General features: G+C 43.7%; 1 protein-coding gene across 4 annotated transcripts in view; it reads right to left on the reverse strand.

Annotated features, from left to right (window-relative positions):
* Positions 1-23572, reverse strand: part of LOC307024939 (zinc finger MIZ domain-containing protein 1-like) — a 105731-nt gene that overhangs the window by 30983 nt on the left and 51176 nt on the right. For all 4 annotated transcript variants that reach the window (XM_079659448.1, XM_079659450.1, XM_079659449.1 and 1 more), the window contains exons 3-4: positions 8926-9045; positions 2954-3067 (exon numbers count right to left, since the gene is read on the reverse strand). In XM_079659448.1, coding sequence (XP_079515574.1) covers positions 2954-3067; positions 8926-8994 — 183 coding nt within the window. In that variant the 5' untranslated portion in view covers positions 8995-9045. The remainder of the gene's footprint in view (positions 1-2953; positions 3068-8925; positions 9046-23572) is intronic.

Consider the following 23572-nt stretch of genomic DNA (forward strand, 5'->3'; position numbering starts at 1 on the left):
AGAGACTTGTAGAAAGAGCTGAAAACACCATTATTGTTCAAAGAGTAAACAATCCTTTAAACTTTGATATTCAGAACCAACATGTTTTAACATAACGTCTGCATTTAAATACACAATGACAGACCATCATGGAATAATTGTGCCTGACTTATTAACTTGAATGCAAGTTATATTTTAGAATATTAGGGAACTACCAGATCCGAACCCACAGCTTCCTTTAATCTGATGGCTGAATTGTCTTTTTACCTAATTTGATTGAAATTGGTATTAAATCCAGATTTCATAGATACACCATAGAATCTATAGATGACTTAAAAGACATTTCAAACACCATGATAGTAGTAAAACTCATCAAAGGACTCAACATTTTGTCCTGACACCCTAAATGTTATATAAGAGTGAAGTTCGGCAGCATCAAAGGTCCCGTTCCACCCATAAGATAAAGTCACTGCAAGTTTATCATTTCCATATGAGTTGGTGGACGACATGTGGCCTCTGGTGCCGCGATGCCCACTGTGAGGAAACATTAAGAGAAACATCACATGCCACAGGAGGTGATGTAAATTACCCTTATGTGGCACATGTTGCTTTGATTTACCATTGCCATTATCAGCTCAAAGAGACCCGCTCAAAACGTTTAAACCTTTAGGACATACTGAGGCCTGTGTGGACCAACATGCCTCACTACAGACGGATTCCTCTGCCTGCCTGGTTTTCATAGCCGCGATCCCAAGTTCAAGGCAAGCCCTGAGGTAGCACAGCTGAACATTGCTCCCTGCACCATATCATTATCTCCTGTAAGTATAGTCCTGACGTGACACCAAAACAGAGCATGTATATCTGGCCTATCTGTCTAATTAGAATCTAAACTTGCGAGGGACATTTTGCTAAATGGTAATTCCAGTGTAAGAAGTTACAATAAGTGGTTCTAATTTCAGGACTTTAATTGTACACAGTCAGTTGAGTTGTGGTGTTGGATTGTCTTCCATACAGAAGTCACTCAAACTTTATATTGTATACTCTGTGAAACTCTCAGTAAATTTTTTTAAAATATTCTTGTGTTTTTATGTCTTAGAAATTGGGAAGTAAATACAAACATTACAAAAAAGTCAATTCATTCTTATTTTTAACGTTGGCTCTGTTTTGTAATGACCTGATTGTTAGGGTATTTTCAAGAAATGAATTGCTTATCCCATTATCAGACTGTCGATTGTCACGAAACCACATTTTCTTGATGACACAATATTAAGATATTTGTTTTTTCTGTGTAGCCACCTGTCTGAGATTACATAAAACCACTGTTAAGGCAACAGTGACAATCACACAGGAAACAGGATGAAGTGTTTACCATTACACTCTAAGACTAGGTAATTTTACAATAACATTAGATTATCTGCGCTGCCTCCCAGTTTGGTTCACGCTAAGGCCTATACAAGCCATAAACTAAAAGGAAAAGCCTTGAGATTTTCACGGCAGGAAACAAATTGAATTGGGGAAATGGAGGGAAAGGCACCTGCTGCTGCACATTAAAGCAGTAACACAAACACTCACTTGAATGGAGGGATGTGTCAGAGTGGTTTCATTGTGGTGCTCAAGTACAAATCTCTCAGGTTCCTTGGCTTGCTGTAGCCATGCTTGCTCCAAGGGGTTACTAATTGAACCCAATAGGAGTTATACGTATCTCTTATCTACTGCTGGAGGCGTTATGGAAATACGCGTGTTAAAGTACAGAATGGCCCAAGGTGACAGGTGAGTGACATATCCTCAGCCGTCCATTGTTCTGCCTGACTATCTGTTCAGTATCTCTTCAAACAAATATCAATAGGATAGAGTGTCATCTCTTCATTGGGTAACAATCCAGAAGAGGCTATTCATTAAATGTATTGTTATTTACTTGTTTGTTTTGGACAACGGCTAAAGTCAGCTTGGCTTCAATGCCATTACAATGGATTCCAATGGTGACTAACAAAAAGAAAAAGCACCATCCTCTATAGACACATTTTCAAACACTTATTTACCTTTCCATTCAACGGTTACATCCTCTATCTTCGCAAAATTATAGATACCCAAACAGACGTTAGCTGTAGGCACTGGTTTAAGATATTGCAACACAACTGTTGTCTATCTGGATGTTCAATGCGTTTAAAATACAATTTGACCAAAAACAGTTGAAGATATGGCTAAATAGACAGCCTCCATTTGTTGCTACAGCAGTTAGCCTTTTATCTTGTTTGCACATAAATAGGTAGCATTTTCCTAACATTGTTTTGGCAGCTGAGTAATGAATTGGGAACGGTTTGAAAATTGTATTTGCACATTGTAATCCATGTTACTTGCCTCAAAAAAGAATAAGGTGACAACATTTTTAGAGCAACCTTTTAAGCCAAAAGAGGATAAATGGTACACACACGAGAAGGACTATTCAGGCTACAAGTTAATGTTTATATGTGTAAAGTATTTAGTATATGATTGTGTCAGACTAAATCAAAATACTCTGATGCACTTTAGTCAAACTCATTATTTGTTAACAGTATACATCTCAAAGCAGCCAAGTCTTTTTCAATTGCCACGGGATACTAATTATTGAATTAATCAAAAGCCCCTAAGCATTTAAGTAAGGGAATTAAGGGCTTTGTAACTGTATTTCCCTATAAGCACTGATTGCTTTGCGGTTTGAGGACGCTATTGCTCTCCTTTTCCTGCTCCAGTGTGCCAATTTCAAACTGTAACTGAAGTCACTGAGAGGTGACTGAATGCCAGTAGTTTTTACAGAGTGAAAAACTCTTTATTTTTCAGCAACCTCAGTAAAGATCAGGCAACTAAACATTAGTTCCCTCGTAACCCTGAGGGAGTAATGGAAAGAGCCAATGCAGCAATTGTTTTAGCTGCCTTTTCATTGTCCTTGAACTTTGGAGTACAGTACTGCAGAGGGTGTTCATGACTCGGGACTCACCGTTAGGCATCCCATCAGGCTTTGCTCGAAGGGGCGCTGGAAGGCTCGGGGGTCACCACACCAGTCCAGCAACTCTGTCGCTGCTGTGTGGAAATTTGCTGGATTTTGTAAGTGCTGGAGAGGAAACAAGGGAGAGTTGGTAATATGTTAGTCAAAGTCAAACAATGTGCAAAGGTCACTAAGAAACAGAATACAGATAATGTATATGTTGTCTATGTATTCATAATTTGGTGAAACATGATAAGTAAAGCAAGGCATGAGAAGGCACTGAATACTAGTTTGAAAGCCTGCCTAATTGAAAATTGTGACATGGCGATTTATTCATATTAAAACACATAATCAGGCATAAAGTACTCATTTTAATTATTAAAAGGATTGCTCATCTCAAACCCATCAATTTCCTTTAATAATGAATCGTTTTTAAATATGGAATAACTGACTGAGTATGCTAGATAAGAGTCGAAAAGTACATGGATAATTTTTTAATGTTTTTTCAACACAGGACAGCATTTTACCACCACATTCTCAAAAATGGATCTTATTAAACTTTAGCGTACTTTTGTTTTAGGTTTTAAGTATTGGCGCATGGCTGAAGGAGTATGTCCCCATTAGAGTCATGCCTCCACTTTCCTCTCCCCAGGTTTCTGTAGCAACGCCTCGACACGAGTGCAATAAATCTCCCTGTATGGCTGCATGAATAGCCGAGGAAGCCCTTATTTCTCCAGCCGGCCCTGAGCTGTGCTGTGACTTTATCTGACAACAGGCTCCTTGACCTACAGGTAACCCTTTATGGCTTTCATTCCCCAACTGGAGCCAGCAGCCCACTCACTAACTCTGTTGTGTGTCTTGCAGTGAAGCAGCAAAATAAACTGAACAATTTACCTGGACTCACTGTTAGCACATTTTCCTCTAAAAGCTTTCAAATCTCAATATAAATCACTTTATAAATAGGAGACACACCACCTCCACTCTTCAGTAATCTTTAGGCTTGGGAGAAATAATATGCAAAACCCTTTTTAGTGCACTTGTTCAAATCAGGAACAAATGGACTCCCACTCCATGGCATCAAAGGTAAAAAGAGAGGTTTGTCAGCTTAAAGTGAATGGATGACATTTTTAACATGCTTAAGATATCACTGTCTGGGAGAATAGAAGAAGAGGAAGTGACTATCAGTGCCTTTTTCTTGTCTGCTCCTTAGGGGGCAGCAGAGGTCAGGATTTGATAGGCCTGATTTCATATTCATTCTACAAGCCAGCATTGGACAAGGATGAAACCATATTTGTTTATTTTATGTTCTGTCAGAGACTGTTCCTCGCTTGCCTTTCATGTTTTTGTGAACTGAGGATGAGAAGTGGAGGAGTTACTGAGCATGTACATTCTACTAGCGGATTAAGTCTCCTGGAGAAACACACACATCCACAGATGCTACATTTAGATGGGAATGGAAGCTAGACAACACGCAATCAGAGCACCAAGCATGGAAAGGGGGTGGAGGGAGAGTATGTAGAGGGGGAGGGGAGGGGGGGGGACACGGCACCAACACTTGGGCTTGAAGTGATTACTGTTCTTTGCACTCAGAACAATTGGTCCCACCAGTGTGGCTGTCACATGGAGAGCTTGGCACTGCCACGCCACAGATGTTCCCCTTACTCCGGCCAAAACCCACCAATCAAACCTAAACTAGTGGCCAAGAGACCCCTCACTCCCCCCCCTTGTCCTCATCCCCCTGGGTGAGTACGAACCTACAACATTTACACTCCAGCAAAGGCTCGTCTCAGTTCGAGGGGAAACAAAAGACTTGCAGTGTCCTGAGAATACAGCTTTCTTCAGATACAATCATCCTCTGTAGTCACGTCTGGAAACGACTTGATCTGCACATCTGCAGCTAAACTGAATGTGACAGCGCACGTGAACTGGCAAAGACTCCCCTTTCCCTTTTCAAAATCACAGCTTTTGGTTACGCTGCTGTTGTTATTCAGCGCCGCCCCAGAGCACTGAAAACATATTAATGGAGACAATTATCCCTGAAAGGAAAGCCGTCGCAGACAAAAACAGCTGCATAGCCAGTGTAGCAGCAGCAGCAGCAGCAGCAGCAGCAAAGAGAGAGCTTTCTTCCAGTTTATCTTGAAATATTGACGCTTACAGTTTGAGGAAGTGCTCCTGCAGTGAGAGGAGAGTTCATAGTTTCTGCCAAAGCCCTGTACGAACCACTGAGTGGAGAGTCTGACAGCAAACTGGCTTCCCCACAGCGAGAGGAAATGTACTGTCGCTGAAATAGATACCAGCAGTATCACCGAGCCCATCTTCCCCAAAGTGTTCACAACGGTGCAATTCTGGGACGCTGGAGAAAAACAAACTGCCATTGAGAAACTGTGTGTTTGCAGACGAAATCAGATAACTGTTATTGTGTATCTTTTTCTAAATCCTAGTGTTTTTGGAGGTTGAAGAAGCGAACATATTTATTTAGCTGTTAAAGGTTGTAGATATGTTCCTTTGAGGTATTTAGCACCACCTTATGCATCATGACGTAGAACACTATCTGTGTTGTTTACCTTTTACATATTTCAACTACTACTATTTCTGTATGGATTAGTCAGTTGATTCCTTCTTTAATAAAAATAATTTGCTTTTCAACCACCAATTAACCACAATTGTTAAGTTAGTAGTAAGCGGTGATCTATTTCCTAACATTAATGTCAAAAAAGTAAACAAGACCTCAGATGTATTTAAAGTCCTTTTAAGTATCTGAATTAGTGTACTGGGGTGATAAACCACCATGTTTCCATAGTTTATGATCAGTTAAGGTTACGTTATTGTTTATAAATCATATTATTGCAATTTCACAACAGGACGGCAATTTAAAAATTACCACTGTAATGATTTCTGATTCAACTTTCAACCCGTGATTCAATCATGCTGACAGACTCCAATTTCCTCTACTTTATCATCACGCTCGGCAGTAATTTATCATTCGAGCAACAAAATCAATTTGTTCCCCTGTCCGCTGCACTGGCTGGGAGTATTCAGACAGACATGTCACATCTTCCACAAAACAACAACACAATGGAGCAGGCTTCATTTATATTCCTGCTCTATGTCCGCATTGCCTTCGAGATGCCACATTTTCAGCATGTGCACACTTTCAATTAAAGCAAACAGCTGGATTGGTTTACAATATTTCCTTAATTATTTTAATGGCTTGGATATTGGACAATGGGGAGCAGGGGGAGAAGATAGTGAGTTAATTGTTCTGATCTCCCCTGATGATCATCTTTGTGTGCGGGGAGGAGAATAGACGGCCGGCTGAATGGGCTCACTGCTAGTCTAATTGGCAGGACATAAATGGTATTTATTATGCGGGCCTTCCAAACCCTGATTGTCTGTGCACAAAGCTGCCTCTATTAGCAGGGTGCTGGCTCTTACTGGTTGGTTTGAAATGACCCGGCGCTTAACCATTTATTAGATGGACTGGAGGCCCCCTTGTATGCCATGGATCTCTCTAATTGGCATGTTTACCCATGTGCTGGTTCCCCGGCCGCTAACATTGGGACGTGTTTGTTTAAACTGTTGGCTTGCGGGGGTTAATACATTTAACCCCGGCAACATTTGAATTGTTAAAATGTTTTGTTATGTTAGACAGATGCAAGTCTCTTTCCTTGTTCTGTGAAATTGCTTTACAGAATAATTCATTAGCTATTAGGAATACAGGACATTCATAGAACCCAATTTCACCTCCCATACAAGTAAAGGAGGAGGGGATATTGAATATTTAATACCCTGCTGTGAAGAAGGTATCCAGCATGCAGACAGAGAGTGTGGGCCTCTGTCTACCTTATTACTTAAGGATATCAAAGCTTGGCTCTACACATAGGGGCTTCCCTCTGTTTGCTCCCTCAACACTCGCCCCGTCTTGCTATCTGCCTCACCCTGTCTCTCTCTCCGTAATAGCAGGGAAGTCCCTGCCGAGGGTAAAACAATTTGCCACGTCCACACTTGTGTTTAAGCTTGAGCCCCATACATAGTCCCAAAGGCATTTCTGATGTACTTTTCAGGAGGTGGACCTCAGCACAGAGTCCTGAAACAAAACGGGCCGTCAGTTAAGAAAAGAGATCAAAGAGAGAGCCCTGTAGCCCGGGGTTACTCAAGTATGTCTGTTTCATTCTGCCAGAGATTCGTCCCGCAGTAAACGGTGGGGAGAGGAGAACAAAAGCACTCGCTGGGAGTCAGCGGTGGTGGAGGGAGAAAAAGGAGGGTGATGATGGGGGAGGGAGGGGAGCCTCTGCTCTTTGACCCCGGTCAGTAACCCGAGTCACACCACAGTCCTGATAGTGAGACTGAACAGATTAGTCACTTAGCTGTGGCCCAACATGGAGACTAGGGTGCCTTATGGCCGTCGCTGTAAGCGTGTGTACAAGCACACACTTAGAAAAGGAAATCAGAGAGTTAGAACCTTTTTACCAGCCAAACAAATAGAGGAATAAACAAATATGGAAATGACTCTCTGCATAAAGGTTCAAATGGGGTAAATGTATCTTTACAAAATCAATTTGTGTAGGCAACTCAGAAAAAAAACCTTTTGCTGGGAAGTCATTAGTCAATCAGTCAGTTTTCAAGCCCTTCAAGATCATTTAACACTGAATCTCATTAAGAAATGTACCAAAACTGGATTCATACAGATTATAATTGCCCACGGTTATTAACATAAAAAATTAACTGAATTGTGTAAAAAGTAATACACAGCGTCATACGGTAATTACACCGTCATTCTTTTGCCACCATGCCTTCTTCCTCAACTAAACGTTACACTGACAAAAGCCACATTTTTTTGCACTGTTTTTTTTACCACTGTGCAAATACTGTGTTATATATATATATATATATATATATATAAATATATTGGGAGGGATGAAACCCTCTTTAATGGTCACACATGCAGAGTGCAATTTGGCCTCTGCATTTAACCCATCCTAGTACCAGGAGTCTAGTACTAGGAGCAGTGGGCAGCTATTGTACAGCGCCCGGGGAGCAATGGGAGTGAGGGGGGAAGGGGGTTGTCCGGTGTCTTGCTCAAGGGCACCACGGCAGGGCAGGAGGTGAACTGGGACCTCTCCAAGTAGCATTCCACACTCCATTTTTAGGTCTGGTCTGGGACTGGACTGGAACCGGCGACCCTACAACTCACAGTGCAATCCCCTTCTGACTGAGCCACTGCTCGGTGTTGCAATTGAATTTAAAGTTTCATTATTTTTAGATTAGTTTATTAGCCTGTAAGCAGAATCTTTGATATTACATGTTCCAGGTGGAGCTGAGTCTCATGTTGCTTTATACTTCTACGTACACTTATATGTCATTGTCACTGTAAAGGTAACACTTTGGATAAGAGTTTTCCTGCTCCGAGACCCAAAGGAAAATAACCTTTTCTTCAACAGTCTTAGACGACAGTCTTATAACAATTTGTCTTGAAATAGACTTCTAGCGAGTCTTGAAACTTTCCCAGACTTGCAGTCTTTTTCCCATGGTACAAAGAATTAGATTTTGACCAACCATACTTCACATTAATTTGGCCATGATTCAGATATCTTAATTGGAATTCCATAGTTGTGCTGATATTTATATGTGTGCTTGTAGATTTCTCTAAATAATTACTGATTGACTGTACGCGTTGTGTTTTATGTAATTTATTATTTTCGGCTGATTGTTCTTAGTGTACCTGCCAAGGGACTGCATATAGAATGAGCCTATAACTAAATCTGAAATCAATTATATTTTTTCCTTAATTAACATTATTATGCATAAAATGTTTACCAAAATGAAAATGCTAAAAACGACCTCATTTTACTTAACAATATTAGTGTAAATGTACCTTGTTACTTTCCAGCTGTCAGACAGGTGAAAGGTAGCATACATGAACCTTCTGTGGGTTATGCACCAAGCCTCACACAGTGTAAAACAGACAGTCCCAACACTCTCACCTGTTTGATGCACAGCAGACGGTCATTTGTCTGCTGTATGTGTCTGTCCATAGACGGAATGGAGTTCATGTTGATTGTCCCTCTTCGGCCTCTACCTGCCAGCCATTAAACTGAAGCGTTCTGCAACAGAAACAGAGACACGTGTTAAAGCTTGCCTCTTCCCAGGGAAGCTGCCAATCCCATCACCACCAGGATATTGCAGTTTAGCGTCTAAATATGTGTGTGTGTGTGGCTGTGAACTGAGCAGGGAGATATTGATTTGGCAGGCGACAAGCACCTCAGAGGGACCAAAGGATGACATTCCTCTCAGCTCCTGTGACACCCTTAACAAGCCCTGGCAGTTGCCCCCGAACACTGCCACACACCTTTGGAGAGGACACACTGGATGGCTTAGAGAGGATGTCTGAGGAACACACACACATTTTGAAACGTGTGCCTGAGAAAACTGCATGAAACCCTTCCAGCATGGCCTGTGAGAACATTAACTTGGCATGTGGTTATCTGTTTACATTACTTAGCCATTATGTAATCTTTGGTTAACAATTATCTGTACGCTGGGCCCAGACATGCTCTACATTTAATTTCTCCCCCCCCCCCCCCACCCCCACCGCTCTCCAGCTACAGTTCCTCTAACAAAACCCCTTACAGCGCACTATTGATTTTGGAGCAGCGGCTTATGGACAACCTCTTTCTCCCTCTCTTTTTTTTTTCTCCAGAGGAATAATTTGTCACGGAATGCAAACAATGGGGCAGTGATCTGACATGCTACACAACATTATCACAAGTTAAGAAAGTATTACAAGCTACATTAAAGGTTATCAATTTCGCCCGCGGGGGTCTGATTTAATGTTGCATTCAACATCAAATAAATATCACACTCAGGGTGTCGGCCCATAACTCATGGTGACCTGCAGCTTCAAATGGAGGAATTAACAAGCGCATATATGGGTGGCGGGGGGGGGGGAGCTTATCCCTCCATCTTCACCTCCATCTTCTCCTCCCCTCACTCCTCCTGTCTCGGCCTTCTTCCTAGTGCAGGGACATTTCCTCCTGCGGCGCATCATCTCTCACTCAAACACTCGCCCCTATCACTCAAACCCCTCCCACCCTCACGCCATCTTTCTCCATTACCATCACATGGTGAGAAATGTCTCTGCACAAAGTACCGGTGAGATGAGGGAGAGAGAGCAAAGCAGAGAGAGAAAGAGAGAGGCGGCATGCTGCACCATACTGATAATGCTCACTTAGAGGTCTCTAGCTGGATTTAACAGTAGGGCCAGTAATCTACTCCACTAGACAGCTAAAGAGCTTTTATGCTACCTATTGGAGCTGCTCATGCCTGTACTTGAGAGGAGAGAAGGGCACACTAGTGCATTCCTCTCCATAAATTAGAACGCTTATAAAAAAAGACATCAGAGGAATTTTTCACTCTGAGTCTTTTCGCAGATGTTAAAGTGTTGACATTTTTTAAGCCTCATACGAGACAATGTTTAGACCTGAGGGGCTGGAGTTGGATACCTTGTGACTTGGCAGGAATTTGGGGGGGGGTAAATACAGATATAAGAAATCAACAAATACATGATTTATAGAGACTATAATGGGTTAAGAGAAAACAAGCACTAGCATATAATAAAAGTTCTTCCCTTTTTTTTCAATGAAGACATCCTCAATGTCAAACATGACAACAAGCACCACCCTAAGCGTTGCACTGACTTTCATTACATCCCTTTGGTGTTTGCTGCTATAACACCCCCCCAGTCCCCCGTCATTGCAGGCTGATAGTGAGCTGATCCTCAGCGAGGGGCGGCTAAGGATCATCGTGCCCCTCAGCCACCAGCAGGTGTCTCCCTGGCCCTTCAAAGGCCTGGCTAGTGGCACAAAGAAGGCGGAGCGGTGTTGCTTTAAGCCTTTACAAGCTCTACAAATCCTCAGCTGCTGCTTCCTAACAGGGCCCACTCAGCCCGGCACTGCCTGTCTGACCTTGTGGTTATTGATGAGCGAGTCGACCTGCTCTCTCCGTTTCTCTCCCCTCCTGCCCTTCCCTTCACTCTCTCTTTTTTTCTCTCTGTGTCATCCCTCTTACCTCCAACAGTGAGTTAAAATGAGGGGAAAGAAAGAGGCTGGGCTGCCATTCACCACCCCGGCTTTTTTTCTGTTAAACACACATTGCGATGATACTTCTGACCTCCCCGCTCTGTTAAGCCTGGCTCCACATATTTGCATTTATTTTCTTCCCGAGATAAAAAGTACAAGATAAATTCAGTAATTTAATTTTCAGATATTCACTTAATCAAACACTATTCTTTTGTTGCATCCTTAATGACTAACAAGAGCCAGATTAAAGATTAAACTGGTGGAGATATGACAACAGATGCAATTATGAGATCCCCCCCCTCCCATTTACTGTACGGGCTTTAGATTATCTCACAGATGCTATCATTTATTCTTTTCTCTGCGCCCTTACCTAATGTGAACTTATTTGCAGAGATTCACTCCACAGATCCTGAATGTGTGAAGGGAAACCGCTGATACAAGCATTACTTGATGTTAATTTACTAAATTGCAAGGAAGGCGTAACACAACAAGTTGAGAGCTGCGGATTCCTGCACAACAAAAGACACATGAGGGGGGGGTGGGATGGGAAGTGGGAGGGGAGGAGGGAGAGCCGCTTTCCTACCCTATTCAAGGGGGAGCTCAAATATATGTATTGAGTGGGAGCTGTAATAAAACGAAACGGGTGAGGAGATGCAGGCTGGGAACAAATATGAAAGGCAGTGGAGGATGGCGGCAAGGTGATGGAGCACCACCGGAGGATTGGATGAAATTATCTCTTTATAATCAGGGGGCTTCTGCATGGCTGCCTCCTCCATTGCCCAGTGACAGATGAGGCCTAGCTCTTCAAATGGGCTTTTCACAGCCCACCTCTAGGGTAAAACAATGTTTTTCTTCCCTCAGTACCACCACTTCAAAAGCTTTGTTTCCACACGGCATCCCGCAGAGGACAGGATTGTCTCCTGTCACGCACGGTCCATGTCTGTCTCATTACATGTTCATGTTACATAAGTGTACCTTGAAAAAGGGTTGCAGATTTAATTTGATGACAAAACTGTGCAACAGCGGGATCTGGAGGAGGCTGAGTTCAGTTGAATACAGACACTAAGGCAGAACATTATCTCCCGTAAGTAAGAGGGATTGCTTTTTGAACTGTCACAATCGAAACATTTTAGACACCCAAAACCCAACCATGCATCTTCAAAGAGAAATTCTAGTCTGTTAATGTAACGTAGACGAGTTGTGTGCCTCTGCTCTGCAGGATGAAAACAGTCTGAGGGGGGAGAAGAGTAGACAATGATTAGCTTTATCCCACCATCACAGCAGAACAAATGGATCACGAACCCTCGCCGCTTTACACAGACTCTCAGCTGAGCTGTCAAGGAGCAGGGAAGTAGTAAACAGATTTAATTTATTCATATAAATGGCTTGTGAACCAAAACAGTCAGGCTACTTTAGGGACAGACACAGTGCTGTTAGAAGGATATTTGCCTTTTATTACAACATGGGTCTTATTTAAGTGGTTTCGGCCATTGGTTATGATAATATTGTGATCAGCAAGATCTGGGTATGTGGTCCAACAGGACAAGAAATTAGACCGATTTGATTCCCTGTTGTTTCAACTGTGACATCACAAGTGGGTAAATTGCATGTTTTGCCCAGGATTAGGAAGACAAAAAAACCTCTTACCCGTTACAGAGACACACACTTCTATCGTCAAACTGGACTAAACTCCAAATATCCAGGTAAAGTAACAGAAAAGAAAATAATTATTTGAAAGGTAGGTTCATTTTTTTTTTTAAACAAATAACTGCTTGAAGGCAGATGCAGGTGCAGTGTTTCAATAAAGACACATTTCCCGCCTAAAGAGAGACGTCTGAAGTATCAAACACACACAGAGCTGGAGTGGGGCTGTAGGAAGTAGAAAGACAGCAAGCCGCACTGGCCACCATACTGACAACACACACATGTACACACACACAAATCTTCTCACCTTCCCTTGAGTGCTGGACTGGCATCATGATACCATAACAACACCCTCAGTCACTCTTAATGTGCTTTACAACACTACATGCCGGGTGTTACACCTCTGCATAGCTGTGTGAAACACCCCCCTGAATAACACACACACACACACACACTCACACAGAAACACACCCACCTTGCTAATCGAAAGCTCAAAGTACTGCTGACACTATTAAAACCTTACAAGGTGGCCTAAGCGCAGAAATCAGCATCACTCCGGCACCTCGCGGGGACACGTTGAGACATGCTGCTCAAGGTGATTGCGTCCCCCTGTGTCTTCTATTGTAGGTGAATTAGGCAATAAAGTGGTAATCTGCGCCACCATTGACTAGGGCTTGGCTGTTTGCAGCACTTGCTTAAGAGCGATAAAGATGAGGGAGGAGGAGGAGGAGGAAGCATCTCTTCACTGTGATTTTAATGAGCTTTGATTCCCAGATATGCCTTGTTTTCTTGCGACTGTCAGCCGAGGCCCATGTGAAAGCTCCCCTTTAATTATCTCAACGTTGTGGGGACGCCGTTTTCTTGCTCTGAGGGAGGGGGTGTTTAGTTTGGAGAGGGAAGCTCCAGGACTCCAGGTGTCCGCCTGGTTCTCTGCCTGGTAAGTGGCCAGGCAGGCAGCGGGACAAAGCTGTGTTTGTTCGACGGAGGAAAAAGCAGAGAGGATGGAAATGTGTACGAATCGGCGCTGCTTCCATTGTTGCTCTACAGAATGTGCCATAATCCTCGGCAGGCTCCATCCAGAGCTGGCACGGAGGATAATATGAGCTGCCTCCTGCCTGTCCCACCTCCCTGCTCTACCTCCCCTCCCCTCAGCCCTTCTCCATCACCTCCACCACCCTTCCCCCCATGTCTCTGCTGCACACACATATGGACACACAGCCACTCGAGTGCACACACTCTCTCACACCTCCCCACATGGCTCCTTAGCAGGCTTGGGAATGGATTTCTTTTTATCTAATGTGGTTTGGTCTGCAGCTCCAGCGGCAACCATGAGCAAGGGTGGGCTCGCAGTTGTGCCACTCACTCACACACACACAAACACACACACACTCAATCCAAGGAGCCCCGCTGCGTTTGTCGCTGTTCACTGATCTCTCCGTCTTCCCCTCTGTCTTTCTCCATCTCCCATTCTCCCTCTAACTCACTCCACTCCCTCTCTCTCTCACGCAGACCCACATTCACTTTCCTTCATCCCTCCCTCCCTCCCTCCCTTTCTGCCCTCTCACTCTTTTTTTCATGACAGCTCACATAAGCAAGCCTCCTGGATTCCTGCGGGAGCCCCACGTTCAGTACACAGAGATTGTTCAGCCATCAGGCACATCTGCAGCGTGATTAGAAAAGCAAAGGGAGCATGGTGGTGGGGGCAGGAGGGTGGGCTGGGTCGAGCCCCCACCATTGCTGCTGCTACACCCCCCCCTCACCCAGCAGCAGAAGAAGAAGAAGAAAACAGAGGGTTGGGGATCATAGAGGGGCCTAAGCAATATCTCCTCTCTAACCAAGTGTAACGTTTCACCAAGTCTCAGAGGCAGATCGCCGCCCGCGATAAAAAAAAAGGAAAAGGACAAAGGCAGATGGGGGCCAGTCTCTGTTCACCACCAAGCCCCCACCCGCCCTCCACCTCGGTTGACTACCAGAGCAAGCAAAGGGAGAAAGGTGGTCCTACATCCCACATGCAAACAGGCAGAGCATCATAGTGGTTTCTCCCTCTCCTGTTTGCCCTCTACCGTCTCCTCCAAACAGATACTCTTTTAATTTCCTCCCGTCCTTACGTTAATAGCAGGGGAGAGGAGGGAGTGAGGGGGGGGGGGGTAAGTCCCCCGGGGCGCTGGAGGCAGCACAGATGAGCCACATGACTGCGTGTCGCCTCCGAAAGAACCAGAGCAGCGTGGAGCTAGCAGCTAGCCTCGCTCTCTGTGATGCTCTATGAGGCTCACTGCCAAGCTTCTCTATGCCCCACAATCCTCCAGGAATTTGGGAGGCATGTGATGATGATGCTGATGCTGATGATGATGATGATGATGATGAAACCAGTGAGCCAAACTGTAAACCTGCACTGACTGCTGGAGGTGAATACACAATAAATGTCTCACAAAGAAAGCCATTACGACAACCCCTCAGCCCCGGGAAACACTTTGTCTTAAAATGGGCTTTGATGGTGAGCAAAGGGAAAAGTCACAGAGGCTTTTTATTCCCTTTTCGGTGAGTGATATTGTTGCCATGTAGGTGCTGACACTGCTTCAGACAACTTATGAGTGAATGTTTTTCTTTACCCCCCCCCTTTCTTTTTTTCCTGCCAGTCTCTTGGTTTATTATGCATTCAGCTCATGTGTCCCTCCTGTGAGTGGCTGTTCATTTTCCACATACCACGCTTAATCCGGCCAGCTAAAAACTTTGAAATAGCGAGAGCCGCAGACGCAGCCGCTACCCAGGAGGAGCCATTATGAGGTCTGGGAGAGAGAGAGACTGATAGCGCTGGGGGGAGGAGTGACAGGCGAGCTGCAAGATACATGGGAAGGAATTCAAAGAAGGCTGAGAGCAGAACACGAGGGTGTGCGTGTTTGTGTGTTTGCTGCCTTGAAAGTGTGTACGGTGTGTGGGCAGCGGTGATAAGTCATGGGCAGTTCTGTGTGTGTGTGTTTACCGGCTTGTGTGTGTGTTTGATGGGGTCATTGGTGTGGGCAGGGGGATGGAGGACCTCCTTGTCTCCATTGTGCCAGTGACCTTTGGCCTTTTGTGACTTTGAGTGAATGGGAGGAGAGAGGCAGAGAGTGAGAGGGAGAGATTTTAAATAGTGCATGAGCTCAACCTGCCCAGGCACTGATGGACGGCAACATGAGCTTTCTGTGTTTCACCCAAGACGCTGTGAAGACATACCGTCAAACTGCCAGCACTCATAAGGACCTCGCCAACATCTCTATTTAAAAATGTCATGAGAAGAGCGTCTATATCTTGGCTTACTGTCACTATCTATTAATCGATCCATTATCATTTTGATCTATAGATACTTTTTCTAATTGTTTCAAGTTTAAAATGTAAAGATATTGAGTCCATATATCTAACCTATTGAGTTAACCATAACCAAAACATGTTGATGGATGAATTACTTCTTTATTATTTGATCGTGATATTCTGAAATGCATATTATTCTCACTTCTTGGATACAGAGCAACGTTTTTTTTTAAATCTCCTTTTAAAGATTTTGTTTACATTTGTATTAATCGAAGCATCGGAAACATTTTATTATACGTTTGCATAATATATATATAGTTTGTATGTATTTGCACTTATGCTAGCACTTATACACTTATGTATAAGTGCTAACATTCACTTATGCTAGCACTTATACATGAATGTATACACTTATTCATGTATAAGTGCTATGTTAGGATTTATTTTACAATGTATTTAAAGTGAGAATATAGTACTTTTGAAATAATAAATCAATTCAATTCTCTTACAAATGATATAAAAGTAAAATTAATAGGCAATACAATGTGCCATTGCTTAACGTAATACACACAGGGGTTGTAATAATGACTTATTATGTTTTCAATTTATGAATGTCTGTAGCGCTAGTTAAAAACTATTCAAATAAACTCAACTAAATTAATATCTCAAAACAAAGGACATGGAATTTCAACTCTTTGATTAACTTGTGTCCAAACTCTCACATCGCTCAAACAATCCTCTCCTCTCCACAGACCTGCATTGGGCTCCTCTCACTGGCATGACTCATAAGGCTATATCTTTTGATATGTCAGCAGATTGTTTGATAACCTTGCTGAGCGGCCTGATCCTGTGTTAACAGCTTGCTCGTATCTGCAGCCATCGGCCCCTCCAGGGAGAAGCCTCTCATTCCACAAATGTGCTCAATTAAAAAGAGAGGAGTGCTTAGAGAAGGGGCAGCGAGGGGCCGTTGCCTGCGCCTGTTTGATCTGGATTTCCTAATTGGTCAATGACAACACATTACCAGACAGGCGGACGCTTGATCCGGGAAGGGGACGCTTTTGACTGCAGAGCTTCGGCCTCTTCGCCCCCCCCCCCCCACCCCAACACACCACCGTCCGTGATGGGGCAGAGTGTGTCTGTATGTAAAGGAGGGGTGGGGGTTAGGTAGAGGTTATGTAGCACAGGCGGCCGTATATCTGTCACAAATCTTCCTCGTGGAGCCATTGGGGGGGAAACAAGCATGTGATGAATCCCAAGCAGCCCCATCCCCCCCCCTCCTCAGGCCTCTGATAGTGTCCACTTCTCGCCGCTTACAGTGCTCTAATTTGCCGGAGATTGCGGGCTGCCATGTTTTGATTGCCATTGTGTAAATGAATCGGGAAGCCTCTCATCTCACTGTGAAGAATGCCAATGTGTCTGGGGAGAGAAAGGAGATTCTCCAGGGGAGTAGACTTAGCAGACTCCTCAATCAAACAGTGAGGATATTTATTTAATTTCCTGTGAACATCCTAGTGGAGGACTCATTTCATGTATATAATTTCACCCATCATGCTGTGTGAGGCTCTTTGTTAAGTTGCTACAGAACCCAAAAAAAATGAAGGCAAGCCAAGGAGCATGCAAGTAGTCTCAGCGATGCGGATCACACTGTTTGTAGAACAGTATGTCTCATTTTATATAATCTTACAGCAGGCTAAAAATAACATCAAATGAATATTGAATGCCAGGACAGAGGAGGCGTTATGCAATTCAAGACTTATGCTGTCAAACGGAGCGATAACAGCCCGTCTTTTCACACACATGTATACACAAAATCATCACATTATCTCTTTCTTACAAGCTAAAGAAGAGAAATAGCTTGCACAAATACTTTATAATTTGAAGGGCTGTTTATTTATACCATTATGTGTCATCAAAGGGTGCTTAAAGCTTATTCTAACACCCAAATTGACGTATCAATATTAAATAAAGCAATGTTGCGCTAGAGAGGTCTATTTCACCATGTCATGAGTACACTAGCAGTTATATTCCGTATACAATTGCATATAGAAAGTTGAGAAAAGCTTCAAAGTGTCAAATTTGAGAAGCTGAGAAGGAATATGGCCTTCTCTTGGCGACTGAGACCATTCTTCGTCATTTGAAGAGAGGACTTTTCTACCTGTGGATCGACGCCTTTGTATAATATTCCCATCTTGTATGTTCATGGGTGTTATTTAGCTGCAACCCCTCTCTAGCTGTTGGCAAACAACAGAGCTCCACATCATCCATCAGGGAAGTTGAGGTAGTTTGACGGGTGAACATAAACAATGCTGCCTGCAGTAGCATTTCTCGAAGAGTACGGCACACACACACACACAGCTAAAGACAAACACATAAAAAGACAGACAGAGAGGGGAGGTGTGAGAGGCAGCGAGAAACTCAGGGGGAGACAGAGAGACTCACTGGATCAGAGAGGAGGAGGAAATGAATGCTGCAAGAAGTGGGAAAAAAGCTGAGAAATCCTGTATCCTCCTGTTTTAAGCCCCTCGAAAACTGCTGAACCATCAGCAATTACAGTCGGGCTGGGTCATGAATCTCACTCTGCAACGGTCTGATCTCTCTCTCTCTCTCTCTCTCTCTCTCTCTCTCTCTCTCTCTCTCTCTCTGTGTCTGCTGGGTGATACTGCAGAGGTGTGCGGCCTCATTCACCTGGCTGGCAAAAATCACACGCAAAACAAAAAAAACAACAAAGATTTGCAGCTGCTGCGTGATCTGCAAGTATTAATAATGCTTTGTGCAAATCAAATCGACACTTTGCATCTCCTTTTCCATGACTGCAAAGTTTACGCTGTCAGGAAGCGAGCGCACATGCAAAGCAGTTGTTTTCGCAGACACACAGGTGAGAGCAACCCATGACCGAAGACAGGCTGATACAGTACAGGCAGCCGCGGGACAAAGGCGAGGGCAGCGCGCGCACATACGTAAGGACACTAGTCGAAAGTGCTGAGCATATAATTAGCTAATCCAGTAGAAAGCTCAGATAGGCAGTCATTTAATTAAAATGATTAATTAGGGCAATAAAAAAAACGTCCTTCTTTCAAAAACTGCTGTCCATAATTACAAGTGACTCCCTCTTCTCTGTGGCAGAGGGCCTTAATATGTGTGCACGTGAATGTGTTTGCGCAAGTGATTGGTGTATGTGGATGAGAGGGAGGGAGAGAAGTCAGTTCCTGCGGCTCATTCAGCGTTAGGATCCTCGACTAATGAGATTAGTCAATAATGGATTGAAAGCAAGCAGCCTCCCCTGCCCGACACAATAGGCCAGAGAGGCTGCCCTGTCAGCGACACATCCTCCACTGGTGTACACACACACACACACACACACACACACACACACACACACACACACACACACACACACACACACACACACACACACACACACACACACACACACACACACACACACACACACACACACACACACACACACACACACACACACACACACACACACACACACACACACACACACACACACACACACACACACACACACACACACACACACACACACACACACACACACCACCTTTTTAACATACAAATTGTGTTATAATATCGAGCGGCGCCTGTGTGAGACAGTACTACGTGCCTTGCAGGCCGCAGACAATTCCCTGGGATTTAAATTCAAATTGGGTTTATATCTAGTCTTCATCTACAGAAAGATAGATATTGTAGATGTCAGGCCTGGATCTCTTTGATCACATGAAATGAACACTTTGCAGAGAACACCAGGAGAAAAGAGTCTCGCTCACTCCTCCACTGAGAAACGTCTGAGCCCAGGAAGGACAAACAAGTGTTGAGGCTTGAGAACTCTTCTCTTCTCAGATAAACAAAGACATGAAACGGCTTTAGGGCCGGCAACAGAGCTCTTTTCAAACGTGTGAACAACCTGTTTGCGAGGGTAAACTAAGCCTTGCACAAACAAGACACAGCAAGCTGCCTGTAGTGAGCAGAACCTTGAAGCATTTACAATGGGGAGTCTTGGATAAAGAAGAGCTTTAAAGCACTGGCAAACACCAGAACTCAATTGCTTGCTTGTATTCATGTTGGCGATCAGAAATCTGCTGTTGCAACTATTCAAACATGCTCTGAATAACACCAGAATACCTGCAGACACTACTCAGGGCGGAAAAAATACATAAATGACATAACTAGTTTTTATCAACACTATCTACCGTTAGGTGCCAGCCCGTTCTCTATTAATGAAACCAAACACATTAAGCAGAGAGAGTTAGTAAGACTGCCGCATTAGGCTGTTGCATTAATATTACAGCAATTTGCATATCATTTCACATTCTTTTGATGGACTGCCATTGTTATGGAAAGCACGATAACCAATTTCATTATAATGTGTGATTTGCTAGGTGGAAATACATGTATATAAATGTAGGAAACGGTATTAAGTGTTAACCAAACTAGCACACTGGACTGTAAGTGTCAATGTCCAATTCTATTTGATCTGGTAACATAAAGATTGGCCTGTTTTGCACTGAGGGTTTGCTTGTGCTCCTGTCATGCAGCCTCCCTGGCCGGGGTCAGCACCGCACGGCCAAAGGTCAACCCCCTGGTAATTTGTTTCACCGCTGCGCAGCCACCATCCAAACACAAGGCGTCGTATCAGGTAAACCAATTATTAGCCGACATGAATCGGAGGGCAGAAAGGTCCCACATGACCACTTTCTCTATTATTAGCGCTGTCTGTCTGTCTGTCTGTCTGCCTGCCTGTCTGCCTGCCTGCCTGCCTGCCTGCCTGCCTGCCTGCCTGACTGTCTGTCTGTCTGTCTGTCTGTCTGCCTGCCTGCCTGTCTGCCTGCCTGCCTGCCTGTCTGCCTGCCTGCCTGTCTGTCTGTCTGTCTGTCTGTCTGTCTGTCTGTCTGTCTGTCTGTCTGTCTGTCTGCCTGTCTGCCTGTCTGTCTGTCTGTCTGTCTGCCTGCCTGCCTGTCTGTCTGTCTGTCTGTCTGCCTGTCTGTCTGTCTGTCTGTCTGTCTGTCTGTCTGTCTGTCTGTCTGTCCTCCTTCTTCCTGTCTCAGAAGCATAAACAGCAGTCAAAACGGAGCGCTTTCTCCTGCTTAGTATTCAGCTGTAATTCTCCTGGGTGGACACCATGCTGTGTAGACAATCTGCATTTTGATTGGTGTACACTGGAAGTTTCCTCATGGCTCTTTAAAAGCGGATGCGTTTGAAAACAACAAAGAATGGGCATTTAGAAATGGATTTCTAAGAATATTTGGTAGACTGTGCAGAGAAAAAGCAAACAGCTTGGTGAGATTTATCTTGTTTCATTAAGCAGAGCCAGCGCTGACGCGAGGATATGATGTGAAACTGATCGTTTGCTGCGCTGCGACTGTGTTGGCCAACATGAAAATGCCAGCGATATATAACCCTCTCAGAGAGCCATTTGTACAATCTCACCATTAGCAGCCACTTTGTTCCTGTAGCCCCTCTGGCCTCAAACCAGGCTTCAGCCTCCTACGGCCGTAACCATGGCAACTGCCTTCATTCAACACTTGCAAATAATGAAGACAATGTGTTTTCCATTTAGATGAGCTTTTTTTTGTGCAAGAAGATACGAACAGTCCACCCTGACTGTTTCATTAAGGGGGCTTAATAACATGATTCCTTTTTCTGGATGCGCTGTACGAGCTGTATCACAGATTAAATTGGTCTGCTGGGACACAAGTCAACACCAGTGCGCAAGATTCAATATTATGTTCAACAACTAAACTTGGAAAAGTAGTTTTTCTTTCTGGCCTCTGTGGACTTGAGAGTGTTGTAGGGAGAAGCATCAGAACAATGGAGAAGTGCCCCGGGCGAAGGATTTCGTATCTTGATCACACAAAGCAAAACAAAAAGTATAAGAAGAGCAAATGAAAAGTAAGAGTGTGGGCTCATTGGATTGCCAGTTGATTTGATTTGACTTACAGATGTTTGAGCGGCTATAAACCTTTTTTACACGACTCTTTGCACTCATATCATTAATTATAACATGTACTCCTCACAGTAATTGCAGATGCAGTATACTGTACAAAGCGCGGTTATGTAAACTGAAGCAATGACATTTAGGATGCTTGCTTTTGCGTTAACTTGCAAATACAGTGAATTACGTTGCAACCCGTTTCATCATCAAGCCACTATTTGTCTTTTTGCTCTGTCAGACTTCCTTGTAGCCTTAATGTGTAATGAAATATGGCTTTAATGGTACAAATATGACTTAAATTGTAGTAAAACTGAATAATTGTTCAACTATCCACTTGTATAAGGTATATCTTGGGAGAATAACAACTTACTGTGAAATAGGTGCACGTTTGTGATTCTGTGTGTGAGCATTTGCAAACACACACATAGTGGAAAGAATGGAAAGAACTCGCGGGGCAGGAGTCTCCTTTTCTCTGCTTCCAGGGAAAACTCCCTGGAAGCAGAGCCAACTTTCCAGGCCAAAATTAATTCAAGAGTTTTTACAAATCACTAGACAGGAAACATGGTGTTGTTCTCCACTTCCACCTCTTCCCTTTTGCAGCCCAGTAAACATTATTTTGATTCGCTGTGTTGTTCGCTCGCAAGGAAAAACACACAAAGCAGATAGTTACTCTAATTCCTTCATGACAAGAGTTTATCTTGCAGCGTGCCGTGGAGTGCATTTCTCAGAGTGCAGCGTGTTGCCTCGTGTGGCGTCTGTGTTAACACAAACCCCTTTAGGAGTATTGACTGGAGGAGCTGCTGTCAATAGCATTCCTATGATTTCTATTCTTGCTGTATCTTTGTGAACCTACAGTCTGGGGACTCTGTTTTCCCACTTCCCTGACAACAAGGTGCTAACCTTTGTGAAAAAAAAATGAAAAAACAAGGGCACCACAAATCCACTTCAGAGCAGGTTTGTTGCTATAACAAACAATGCGGTGAGCTCCGGTGCTCGTGTGCGCAGGGGCCACAGTGCACCGTGATTGATATACAAGAGATAAAACACTGTTTGACTCCTGGATCCGGCTCCAATCACACAGTCTCCATGACGCACTCGCTCACGCTATCTCTGCCACACACGGCCCCAAAATGCTGATAAGCCGGGCTGAAGCAGTCATATCTACCTCTTCTGGAAGAGTTTCTTCTTGAATAAATAAACTCCTTCTAAAAAATTGACATTTACAATGCTGAGGGGGCTCTGAAGACGTCAGTAGTCTGAGTGACACTGACAGCAAAACTGAAGCTGGAAAAATGTTGGAGTTGTAGATCAATAAATGATAATAGCTTATCAGATGGGAGGATTTTCAGCTGTTTTATTTCAATGTTTTTACACTACCCTTTACAATTTTTGACAAATATTAAATCGATGTATCCAATCTCTATCAGATATAATCAATTTGGATAGATAGATTGATGCAGCAACTTAGTCCTTTCGTTTAATGCCGCACAAATGTGAAAAATCCACTTTGTGTAGCTGCTCATTACCTGTGGATTGTAAAGCAGCACGAGGAATTTGTATAGAAAGCTTGTATGATTGAAATACTTCCACTCAATGCAGTACATGGATTTTTAATGAGACAAGCCTTCTTGATAGAGAGGGAGACTGCTGGCATGACTGATG

Source organism: Notothenia rossii, assembly GCF_949606895.1.
Source record: "Notothenia rossii genome assembly, chromosome: 11".
NCBI lineage: Eukaryota > Metazoa > Chordata > Actinopteri > Perciformes > Nototheniidae > Notothenia > Notothenia rossii.